Here is a 13,004-nt window from a genome sequence, read left to right on the forward strand (position 1 = left end):
TGAAATTGCCAAACTCCATTTTATTCAGCATGTATTTCACAGGGATAGAGAAAGATATGGGGTAGGGGGTTTGACAAATATCATTCTAATTTTGCATAGTTCTGACCTCAGAAGATGGATTAAAAAAAAAAAAAAAAGCTACAGCACCAGAGACAATCATGCCAAACCCTGCCTAAAAGTGCAGAGAACCACAAGTCATGATCAATTCAGGATTAACGAACTACATCAGAGCCTTTCAAAGTGTTACTGTAAATCTTGAACTAACAGTGCTGAAAATTTAATTGTAAAAATAAGCAGTGGTATGTTATTGCAGTTAACAAAACCCTTCAGGCGTAATATGAAAAAAATTAAAAAGATTCAGAGACTGGGGAGAGGGAAGGAGGCAAGTGTAATAATATCCAAAATAGTGCTCTCAATTGCAGCACTAGTTGCATTCTGCATTTTAATTCATGTTTGTTCTTCAAGTTATTTTCTGCAGGTTTCCTCTTCTTGATACAATTTTCAAATATTGTATGTTTTCTACTTTTGATTCGTTAACAAATAGGTTCTGAACACACCTACCAAGTGCTAATCGATGTTAAAGTTGTGGAGATTCAGTAGCAAAGTCCCTGCCCTCAGGGACATGTCTAGTAGACATGTGAATCATTATACTTTTGTAAATGCCTAACCAACTTATTTTTCCTAAGGGCTATCTTTGAATGATAACTATAATTGTCAAACTTCTGAATGAAACCCTTACTTCACCACTTAGAAGGGTGCTGTCCTGAGACCACTGGTTGTGGTGAAACATTTCTTAATGAATGGTTTCCCTTGTAAATTTCCTCAGATAACATTTTTCACCAGCATGGATTTTTGATGAAGTATAAGGTATGAATTTAAACTGAGTGCTTATCACCCCCACCCCCATTTATGAGGTTTCTAATGAGACTAGTTATAAAGACTGACTAAAGACTTCACCGCAGGTTGGGGTTGTAGCTCAGTGGTAGGGCACTTGCCTAGCATATGTGAGGCACTGGGTTCAATTCTCAGCACTGTGTAAATAAATAAAATAAAGGTCCACTGACAACTAAAAGTATATATATTAAGAAAACAACAAACAAACAAAACATCACCACACGCATCTCATTTCCAAGGTAATTCTCAGGGGTTGAGGGGTGCTCTAATGCAGTTGAAATCTCAGTGATGACCAAAGCAATTACCTCACTCTCCATACCTGCTTGGCTTCTCTCCTGCTTGGCTTCTCTCTTCCCACAGTCCTTGATTTCTAAGGCATTTATCTACTGTGGACTTTCTCTTGGTCTTTAATGTATGAAGTGTGTCCAAAGCTCTTCCCACAGTCTTCACAATTGCATGGTTCTGCTCTATTGAGGAGTCTCTAATGGGTCAAATGAGTCTATGCCTAGCTGAAGCTCTTCCCACACTCCTCACACTTTCCTGACTTTTCTCCATTATGGACTCTCTGATGGGAAGGAAGTTGTGAATTCTGAATAAATCTCTTCCCACACACTCATATTTGAATTGTTTGTCTCTACTGTAGTCTCTGATGTGTCAACAGACTGGAGTCCCAGATATACCTCTTCCCACATTCCTTATTAGCATAGGATCTTTCTCCTGTGTGGAATCTCATATACGTGTCTAGACTACATTTCTAGTTGCAGCACTTACCACACTCCTAACATCGGTAGGGCTTTTCTCTGGAGTGCACCCTCAGATGGCAATGAAGATATGAATTCTGAGTAAAGCTCTTCCCACACTTTTCACACTTAAATGGTTTTTCTCCTCTGTGGACTCGCTGATGGTTCAAAAGGTAGGAGGACCATCTAAACCTCTTCCCACATTCTTCACAATTATAGGGTTTCTCTCCTGTATGAACCATCTGATGCTTATAAAGCTCTCGCCTATCAATGAAATTATTCCCACACTCCTTACATTTGTATTGCTTCTCTCTTGTATGGACCATGTAGTGTCTATTAAGGGCTGATTTCCGACGAAACCTCTTACCACATGTGTCACATCTGAATGGTTTCTCTCCTGTATGCACCAAGAAATGCCTGTGAAGTGTTGATTTAACACAGAAGTTCTTACCACATACGTCACACTTGAATGGTTTTTCCCCAGAGTGGATTCTCTGATGTTCCTGCAGCTGTGAATCATGAATGAAGGCCTGTCCACATTCCTCACATTTGTAAGGTTTCTCTCTTGTGTGTAATTTGCAGTGAACATTAAGCACAGATTTACGACTGAAGCCTTTCCCACACTGCTCACATTTGAATGGTTTCTCTACAGTATGCACATTCTGATGAGTTTGCAGCCAGGAGGATCTCTGACTCAATTCCTTTCCACACTCATCATACTTATAGCAATTCAATCCCATGTGAATTCTCTGATGAATACGAAGGCCTGAGCTACAACTGAAGCTTTTTCCACACTCAAGACATCTATGAGACTTGCCTCCTGAGTATAACCATTGAAGGTCAAAGTTGGAGACATCACTGAGGGACTGCTTACACTCATCATCCAGGTAAACTTTCTTTCTTGTGTCAATTAGAGATAATCCTGGCCCGTCCTGGCACAGTGAGCCACCTTGGCTGGGGAACTGAGAGCTGCGAATACTTGAGTCTTGACTGAAGGTTGAGTCACTTGCAATTTGTTCCCAGATTTGCTGCCAAGATAACTCTTCATGTGGTCCTGCTTCTGGAAAAGTCTCTATTTCAGTTTGGATCCTGCCTCCTATCAGGGCAGAGAATTCAGAAATGTGGACAATGTAAGGCTCTGTTAGAGTTTTCAACATGAAAAAGGACACGAGGCTTTAATGAATACAGGTTTTGTACAGGAAAATGTTGTTTTCATTGTACACCATGGTATCTGGTTGTATGAGACTATTTAAAACACAACAAATCCCAAATGTGACTTACAAGAAAAAATAAAAAGATTTTAATGTGATAAAAATTTTAATGTGATAAAAAGAGTTAACCTATTAATATTTTTTACTGAATTTCCTAGGCAGTCTAGGATCTTAAATTATAAATTATCATAATAAATCATGCATATAATGAAATACTGGTCAACAGAACATTAATAAAAAATGGCATAGTTAATACTTTGTGTCTTTGGATTTATGTTGGATATTCTAGTATATTTTCATGAAGGAAAGAAAGAAACCTTACCAAAAGGAGTCTAGATTTGTTCCGAGAGATAATCGCCAGGCCCTTGTAATACCTAGTTTGGGGAGGATCTTTTATTTATTTATTTATTTATTTATTTGCCTGGGGAGTCATGGGTCACTCTGGAGAGTCTAACAATATGATTTACTATTATGACATACACACATTTGGGTGGGGATGTTCCCATGTCAAAAAGGCTAACAATGTGATTTAAGGTGGGGCTTTAGGTCATGTGGAATCAGCTGACCAGGAGATTGAAATTAATCACATGGGAAGTTATCAAACAGTCAGACTTATATAATGATGCCTATGGAATGGAGCCACAAAAACAACTCTGAATACCAGGTCTCTGTACAATGTCATACTTTAATCCTGGGGAAATAACATGCCTGGACTCTATGGGAAGAGTATGAGGAAAACCACTTATACACAGTACTTCTCTAGACTCTGTGCTATAGGATTTTCCTATAGGCAAATTGTAATACACATCTTTTCCCTGTAAATTTCTGTAACCAGGAAAGTAAAACCATTCAGTGAGTTCTGATTCTTTCTACTTCAAATATAGCACTAGTCCCTCTATAAAAATAAAGCAAAGTTGTGTGAATTAGTCAATGTGAAAGTAGTGCTGGGAAACTACAAATTTTAGTTGGTATAAAGTGAGTGCAGTCTTGGTATAAACTGTCTCTCTAAACTTTGTAGTTGGTTAAATTCATGACATTCATAAATATCAAATACATGGGAGTGTTAAAATCTTCAAAGTATTTCTGCACAAGAATTTTATAACATGCATACCTAATCTTATACCAAATTAACATGGACGATAACTTGGTTTTGTAAAATAAGAAAAGGACAGACAAGCCATGCATGGTGGTGCACACCCACAATCCCAGCAACACAGGAAGCTGAGACAGTAGAATCTCAAGTTCCAGGCAGCCTCAGCAACTTAGGAGATCCTGTCTCAAAATAAAAACTGAAAAGTGCTGGGGAAGTAGCTCAGTGGTAGAGTACCCCCTGGTTCAATGCCTAGTAGTACACACATACACACACAAGGCAGAGTGGTGTGTGTGTGAACATATCAGTTGTGACAGGAATCTGAAAGCCCACACCAGATATCTATAAAAAGGTGATGCTCCAAATGAAAAAAACCAAAGGTGGCAAGGATTACCAGGTGTGAAACAAAAGTGTGAGGGGCTATGCCTTGGTTGGTTCTACCAGCAACTACTGCACTCTTTGAAAATAGAGTGTCAAAAATTTAGGATGGAATTATGCCTTTATAACCATTTTCAAACCGAAGACTACAAACCTTTAGGAAGCTATGAAATAAATTTAAAACTTTATAGTAAGGATTTAGAAAAAAGGACTAGAATAGAAACTATCAGAGCTTCGTGACAAGTAAGAAAGTTGTTATTACATGAAATGCCTTCTGAAGTCTCCCAGGTATAGCTACACAAAGAGAAAACATCCATCCTGGTTATGGTGAAAGATGTATTTCTCATGCTCATAAAACACTAAAAACTTTGGTCAGGATAGTACCAAGTCCTGAATTAAGTGTTTCAAATTGAATGTTAACTTCCAATGACAAATCTTGGAAAACATTAACAGGTAAATAGGTAACTACTGATACACATGGGAATGCAGATATATTTAATATACTGTCACTTAGAGAGAGAAGTTTTATGAGTAGAAGGAAGCATCTCTTTCAGGAAGTTTATGTTTTGAGAGAGCAGTTTACCAATTCCTTCCAGGGTATAAAGTTCACCAGTTCAAAATACAAAATTATCTCTCTTATATAATAAAGGAAAAATTGTGTGAAATCTATATTCTTTAACATATTAACAACTACATTTGTTTAAAATATTGATTAAATATATATACTGTGTATTTAAGAAATACGCGCAGAAATATAGGCAGCATTCAACCACGTCCATCAGCTCCCTTTCATGCACAAGGAAGGCAAAACCTGGGTGCAGTGATGGGCCTTTGAGTTTGGAGAAGACAAAGGGCTGCAGAGAGAAAATCATTCAAAGGAGAAAGGTAGCCTGAAAGCTGGGTGTTGTCTGAGACCTCAGGAAATGAAGACTTCTTTTCCCTTGATTAGGGAGCTGCCTCAGAGGTGGATATCAGGAAGGATTTCTTCCTATAAATGAACTATGGCAGGCTCAGGAAAATTCAGAGTAAAGGCGCGTTACTCAATGTGGTCACTGGAAGAATGCTGGGAAGTTTTCCTGGGAAGCAGGTCAAATGCACATAGTACAACACAATCATGTCGAGGAAAACCAAGGAGGCGGAAATTGAATTAGCAGCCAAAGATTGAAAAGATTAAAAAAGAAAAGAAAGAAAAACTCCCCCCAACAGTTCTGATTCATTTGGTTTGTGTAGCACTCCTTAGCTATTTCAATGACCCTGGAGACAGTGAAGTCCCCCCATCCATTAATTCATTCATTGGGTTAAGTGTTTGCCAATACCTGCAATACACCAGAACTATTCTACAAAGTGAGGATACAGGCATAAACAAAAGAGACAAACTTCCCCTTCCTTGAGATTATATAGCAAAAGGGAGAGATAGGAAAACAAAAGTTCAGATGCTCCACAACTTAAAATGGTATTATACCTTGATAAGCCCATGATTAAGTTAAAAAATACATTTAATATACTTACCTAACTCAACACCAGAGCTTAGCCTAGCCTACCTTAAACATTCTCACAACAACCTATATTAATCTATATCTGGGAAAAATCATCTAACACAAAACTTAGTTCATAAAATACTATCTCACATCCTTTACCCAATATAGTACTGTACAGTATCAGATGTTTACTCTCATGGTTGGATGGATGACCGGGACCTGATTGCTGCTGCCCAGCATCTTAGGAGAGTAAAATAGATGGAAGAGTCAAGTACAAGAACACACATTTGCTTGCTTCATACCTGAATTCCCTTCTCTTTGGGTAGCTGTCTTCATCATCCAAAACTTCTCTTTCCTTATCAAGTGGAATGTATCTTGTTTGAATGGTTGGGAACATGCAGAGACACTCAGGATTAAAACACATGCTAGGTGACATCTAGATAAAATTTACTAGGAATTGAGGTTCTCGTTGCGTACTCAAACTTGAACACCCAAGGATACAAAAATCACTTCTGGGAGCTGAAACGCCATCAGAGTGAGAAACTAAACTCACCCACTGAGAGCAGGTTCCTGAAGTTTTCCAGCATCACATCTTGGTAGAGCTTCCACTGGGCAGAGTCTAGCAGCTCCAGCTCCTCCCCACTGAAGACCACAGCCACGTCCTTAAACGTCACCATCTCCTATAACATTAAACACACTTGACCTCAATCTTATCAATGTTTACTGGGAGGCAGAGAGGATGGGTGGGAAACTGTTCTGGATTTTGAAACTTGGTCATCTCAAATTTCCCTCTCATGCCATCTGTACCCCCACAATGACACACACAGATTTTCCTGTGATTCACCAGAAGCGCAGTGATGAAAAAGTCCTATACCTTTACTTCAAACACTCAAGAGTACTACTGAGGAGTAACCGTCTAGTGTACAACTGTGCCCAGTTTTGCTGTTTAAGCAACACTTAAAACACAGAATGACACAGCCATGGGGACCACAGAGTGCAGCTCTTCCTGGGTAAAAACCTTCAAGAATATTTGTGTGGAGCAGCAGAGACAGCCTATGGTGCAGTTTTTGGATGCTTTATCCATAAAACAGCTAACAAGGTACATGTCCAAATGCCCTTTCAAAACTGAGCTTCAAATTATGCTGCTGAAAAAACAAACAAACAAAAAACACCTGATACACTGTTTTCAATATTGATTTTGGGGGAACAGTCTATATATAGGAAAGTCGCCACTACACTGTTGCTTAAAAAAGTCAAATGCCTAAATCAATTAAATGTGTATAAGCACAATACACCATAGAAGATGAATATCATGTAACATTATGAACATTACAGTGTATAAAAACAGCACAATTAAACTTACAGTAATCCTAATTTACACAATTAAAACTGCCTGTAATCCTAGCAACCTGGGAGGCTGAGACAGGAAGAGAGCAAGTTCCAGGCCTCCCTTAGCAATTTACTGATATCTTCTCTCAAAATAAAAAGTAAAAAGGGTAGGGATTGTAGCCCGTTGCATTCAATCCCCAGTAACAGGAAAAAAATATTGCAATTTACAATTCAAGGTGTATCATCAATAGGAATACAATTGTATATACATATGAAGAAGAGTACACAAAGACAAAAATGGTAAACATGTGAGCACGGAAGTATGAAGTGCAATAATTATCTACTCAAACAAGTTCTTCTACTCTATAAAGTAAATAATATGAAATAAAACAAGAATTAATAACAAGGTCAACTCAGAGTGAACAAAGGAAGTCTATGGCCAACAAATGTCTTCAAAAAAGAAAACCTGACAATATGAGTTGCAAGATGGAACTTTTACAGTGAGAAAAACAAGCCTTACTCACATTGAATGTGGTCATTTTCCCTCCTCCTCCTGGAGTAGGCAGAGTCCTAAGGCACGTCGATCCCAGGAAAGCAGAACTGTGCCTAGAAAGTGCCACAGAAGGCAGAAAACAAGACATGAAAGGGTGGCCAGGGTGCTGCTCACCAACACATTCCAGTTCAGTGGATTAGCATATGAATGCTCTCAGCAGCATTATTCATAAAGCAAAACCAAAATCAACCAAAATGCCCTCCTGTGGATAAATGGATAAACAAATTAGGGCATACACATACACGGGCATGTTACTCTGAAACTAAAAAGGATGAGGTACTGACATATATAACACAGATGAACTTGAGGACATTAAACTAAGTGAAAGAAGCCAGTCATGAAGGAGCACATATAGTATGATTCTATGAAATATCTAGAATGGGCAAATGAATGTATAGAAAAGGTAGATTAGAGGTTGCTACAGATTTGGGGTGAGAATAATGTTTAACTATAAGTGGCATATAGCATATAACTGAGGAAAGAAAACAATCTCAACTAAGTTAAATGATGGTTATTCTACTAACCTCAGGTTCTACTAATCTAAAGTACCTTAGGATCACTGAATTGTACACTTGAAATGGTGATATGTAAAATATAACTCAAAAAGTTGGAAAACAATTATTAACCTACATGTTATTTAAATTAGCTGAATTCAGAGTCCACATTGATTGAATATACTTGAATGAATGAATTAAAAAGGGGGAGAGGAGAAGTTTTCTTTACAACAGAATATCCACTAATAAAATATCTCCCCCAAAGTAACCTTATGACAATTTTTTTCCCCTTTTTTGGTACTGGGGATTGAACCCTGGGTGTTAAACCACTGAGACACATCCCGTTCTTTTTGAGAGTGTCTCACTAAGTTGTTTAGGGCTTCATTAAGTGCTGAGGCTGGCCCCAACCTTATGATACTCCTGTCTCAGCCTCCCAAGTCATTGGGAAGACAGATGTTTGTCAGCACACCCAGCTCTTAAGATTATTTTTGTAAAGGGAACTTTATGATGGAAAAATCTGATAGATATTATTTGGCCAAGTAAACCAAATTTAGATTACCAATACAGGAACAAACGAATATCACTCAGTTCCTGGCATGCCACAATAAAAAGGACCCTTCACCACTTCTGTAGCATCCCTGCCAAAAAAAATGCATAATCTGAACCTAAAGAGAAAACATGTTAGACACTACAATGAATACCTTTGTCCAAAATGATCTGCCTATATTTTTCAGTTACGTGAAGAAGAAAAAAAGACAAAACCTATCTAATCTTTCCAGTTTAAAGAGCATAAAAACATGGCAACTAAAGTCAATACATTAAACTTTGACCTGAGGGAAAATGTTCTAAGGACTTTATATGAAAAATAGAACAGATTTAAATATGAGACTGCCAATTAGACAACATGCAGTTACATAGCACAATCTAATAGATAACAGAAGTAATTATTAGTAGTCTTTTAATTGATATTAATATTCCATAGATAACATTATCAAGTTTAGTATTTAAAATTATCTAGCATATTATGTGAAACCCTATAACTTGATCTTCCCAAATGCCTCTTATCAAGCATTGATGAATACCTAGACTGTGGGCTTCCTTGCTGGAGAAGGCTAAAAAAATGCACTATCTCTAGAATTCATAGTGACTTTATTTGGCTGAGGAGGATAAACAAACCAAACAGACAAAACGTGGTAAGTTTTCCCAAAAGATGAGAGGTGCTTCTTATGGTTTTTCACAAATTTCTATATATTTGAAATGATATAAAATTTCTTAAGTATTAGTAAAGTCAAAAGAGTAGTAAGAAAAAGAATAAAAAGAATAAAAATGAGCATGATAATGTAGCAATTTGCTAGTTTACTCTCTTGGAGGTGTTTGGAAATTTCCAGATAAAACAGATAAAAAGGAAAACAAAAAATATGATAACATTTTTCATAAATAACTACTAATGCACACAAGGAACCACTAAAGAAAATGCTTTCAAAGTTTAACAGTTACTATCCTATGCTGGATTCACAGGCAGTCAAAAGCTTTTTCCTCAAACAGGCATGGTGGCGAACACATAGGAAGATCACAAGTTCAAAGCCAGGCATTAAGCAACTAGGCCAGACTCTGTATCAAAATAAAAAATAAAATGGACTAAGGATGTGGCTCAGTGGTTAAGCACCCCTGGGTTCAATCCCTGGAACCAAAAACAAAAAACAAAACTTTTTCCTCCTAATGTTTCTGAATACTCCACAATGATATGATTCCATAAGTATGTAAAACATTAGGGGTAAACTAAGGGAAAAGAGGGTGTTATTAAAAATTCAAGAAAAATCCATGAGCCTTGTTATCATGGTCTCTACTATCGAGTCCCAACTTATTCTCCAATTAATTCCAAAAGTTCTATGGCTCAATGAGAATGTATCTGAGAGGTTATGAACTCAGGCTATAAACCAGGCCTGCCTAAGTTCCAACCCTAACTTTCACTCTTCCTGATTGTGTATGATCAAGTAACAAATACTCCCTGTACTTCAATCTCCTCATATTTAAAATAAGAAAAAAAAAACCTGTACCTCTCCACAGAGCCATAGGGTGGCCTACATGTATTTATTTGTCTAGAGTCCTTAAAATGAAGATAGCAATTAAGGTCAAAATTCAGGCCAGAGCCCATGTCCTATAATAGACTTGCATATCCCTGTAAGAGAAAAAAGTCAGGTCGCACTCACCAGGAGCTTTGCTGTCAGTAGTCAAGAAGCCACTACCTCTACCTCCCCTCAGTCAGGCTGGGGAGAAAAGCGTGCTGTTAAATACCGTGATCGTGTCACAGGCTTGGACAAAAAAGTTCAATCACGGCCTCCCTCTGCTCAAGTTGGAGACAACCCCACCCTTCCTAAAAGAGAAGAAAGTAGGCACCAGAATGAACGGAGAGCTCCTGGAGCCAGACAGGAGCCAGAACCCCCGCAGCAGGAGCTCTCTGACCCCAGCCCGGGGCCTCCCGCCCATTCAGGGAGGAGAAAAGCCACCATTCACTAGGAGCTCGTAACTGTTTAAGTCTTTGCTTTGAAGGCCCTCTTGCAATTCCAAACCATGCGATTAGGATGGTACATTCTAAAGAACGACAATGAGGTCCCGCGAGATCGGGTAAGTCCCCAACGTGGGCCACCGAGGAAGTGGCCGCGCGAGCGGTGGAGGGGGGCGGATTAGGCGAGCCGAGAGCCCCGGAAACCCTCAAACCAGGCGACACATGCCCTGACCAGGCCACGAACCCGGGGCTTCCACCACAGAGAGCCCCAAACGCGAGCAGGCTTCGGGGAAAACGGAAACTGCGGCCGTCACCGCCCCAAAGCCCTGCTCTCCGCGGAGGCTTCCTTTCCCCTCAACCGAAGGCAGGTCATGGAGGGTGCCGGGGGTGGGGGCCAGGAAATTCGGAAGGGCTCCCAAGACCCAAGAAACTCATCTTAACTACTACGGAAAAAAAAAGACAGCGACTTCCCACTCAAGGAGCAGAAATATCTATAACTCAGCCCACCTTCCCGAATACACTTCCCAGAATTCAAGGCCTTCGCCCTTGTAGGCAGAGACACCCGCAGGCCACAGATCGCCTGGACTACATTTCCCAGAATTCCCAAGACCGGCCTGTCAGAGCGGAAGTACATGCGTGTCCACAAGCGTCTAAACTATATTTCCCAGAAGACTTAAAGAAGCCGTTTCCTTTTCAGCTAACTTGGCGGCTATACTGCTCTGAGCTCATGGGAATTTATGTGAACTGAGCTCAGTGCTCATGTTTTCCCTCTTCCTCAAAAAAAATTATTCCATGGACGGAGTAAATACCTTCAAGCCTTGCAGGGTTATTAAAACAAATTTGATATGATCTTCAAGGAATTGACAGGGAATGACTATGGGGACTCAGTAGAGAACTGTGTGAAAAGGTGTTTAGCATAATTTACAGAATGGGCGAGGTAGACTGGTATCTAATTGTAGTTTTAACATACATGTTCTGTATTGTAAATGAAACAGGAAACTTTTTGGTTTTCAAAGGTCATTATTACATGTTGGGAGCCGCTTTGGAAATACACACCTTAAGTCCTGAGCAAGAGATACTGAACTTGCAATAACTTGGCTTTACTTCCGCTCAGATAATGAGGCGTGGCTCCAGGAGTAAGCCTTACCCGGTGGAGTTGAATTATACTCACCTGTTCATTTGTAATCCTACTTTTGCCCCCCCCCCTTTTTTTTTTTTTTTTTGGATAGAATATTCTAAGCAGTAGCATCCCCCAATAAAAGCCATCTCCAGAACATACATGGGGCACGCTCTCTCTCGCTCGCTCTCTCATCAGCCTCTCCTCTTGCCCCCGCCCCCCATGGGAGCCTGAGGCCGGGAGCCAGGGAAGCCATCCTGAAGCTTATAAAAATGTATTCCATGTCTGCATGGTATTTTGTGTCACCCCAAATTTACATGAATGACTTTCGTTCAGTTGCCCATGCTGGACAGGGGCAGCAATTACATTTTTGATAAATTATCCAAATATTTTGCCCAATTTTATTGGATTTTCCCACCATTTCCCCCTCATCATTTAAGTATTATTCATATACTCATGATTCTTTTTTTCTTGCTAATATTTTCTGCCAGTTTTTTTTTCTGGTTGTTTTTCTTTTTTTGCCATGAAAAGAAAATTTTTAAGGCTATGGCTTTTTTTAGCTGTATTTTATGTATTATTTTTATATGGTGCTGAGGATCTAACTCAGTGCCTTACACATGCTAGAGAAGCACCCACTGAGCCACAATCTCAGCCCATGAAAAATATTTTTAACATAATGTTTAGAAAATATTTTGAGAGGCTGGGGATGTAGCTCAGGGGTAGCATTCTTCCCTAGCATATGCCAGGTTCATTCCCCATTGCAAAAGAAAAATAATATTTTTGATATGTAATTCACAAAATTGGCCTTTTTTAACGTGTACAACAGAAGTGACATTGCCACATTCACAGTGTTGTGAAAGTAACACTTCTTCTTCTACAACATTTCTGGAGGAGTTGGGACCATCAGCCCCACTCTCCTCTGACATCTAGGAAGTGGCAGAGGAGCCACAAATGGAGCTCAGTCAAAGGGTAAATGTCATTAACCACACATACATAGTGAAATTTCCATAAAAATCCCTTTGAGCATTCAAAGTTGGTGAACACAACACTACACCTTGATAGGTGCTGGGAGGGCCATGCAAGGGCAGAGAAACTGCACTGCCTCCCCCTCCCCCAGGTGCCTCACCCTATGCACCTCTTTCTTGTGACTCAAAATGGTTTTATCTGTAGTTATAGATTGGCAAGAGAAAATAAACTCTTTTCCTGAGTTCTGC

The 13,004-nt window shown here is 39.3% G+C and overlaps 1 protein-coding gene across 1 annotated transcript; it reads right to left on the reverse strand.

Annotated features, from left to right (window-relative positions):
- Positions 1 to 10,689, reverse strand: LOC107151383 (zinc finger protein-like). The gene is made up of 5 exons (XM_048790757.1): positions 10,378 to 10,689; positions 7,645 to 7,726; positions 6,345 to 6,471; positions 6,094 to 6,165; positions 1 to 2,730 (listed from the first exon to the last, which is right to left on the reverse strand). The coding sequence occupies exons 2-5, from the start codon at positions 7,657 to 7,659 to the stop codon at positions 1,673 to 1,675; spliced, it is 1,272 nt and encodes a 423-aa protein (XP_048646714.1). The 5' UTR covers positions 7,660 to 7,726; positions 10,378 to 10,689; the 3' UTR covers positions 1 to 1,672.
- Positions 10,690 to 13,004: the final 2,315 nt, after the last annotated feature.

The sequence above is a fragment of the Marmota marmota genome, unplaced genomic scaffold (assembly GCF_001458135.2).
Source record: "Marmota marmota marmota unplaced genomic scaffold, marMar, whole genome shotgun sequence".
Lineage (NCBI taxonomy): Eukaryota > Metazoa > Chordata > Mammalia > Rodentia > Sciuridae > Marmota > Marmota marmota.

What these genes read in the sequence shown, in the direction of transcription:
- LOC107151383 (XM_048790757.1), bottom strand. An exon ending in CAGGAACCTGCTCTCAGTGG is followed by an intron (nt 6,166 to 6,344) that starts GTGAGTTTAGTT and finishes CATTCAAACAAG; the next exon opens with ATACATTCCACTTGATAAGG. An exon ending in CCAAAGAGAAGGGAATTCAG is followed by an intron (nt 2,731 to 6,093) that starts GTATGAAGCAAG and finishes CTGCCCTGATAG; the next exon opens with GAGGCAGGATCCAAACTGAA.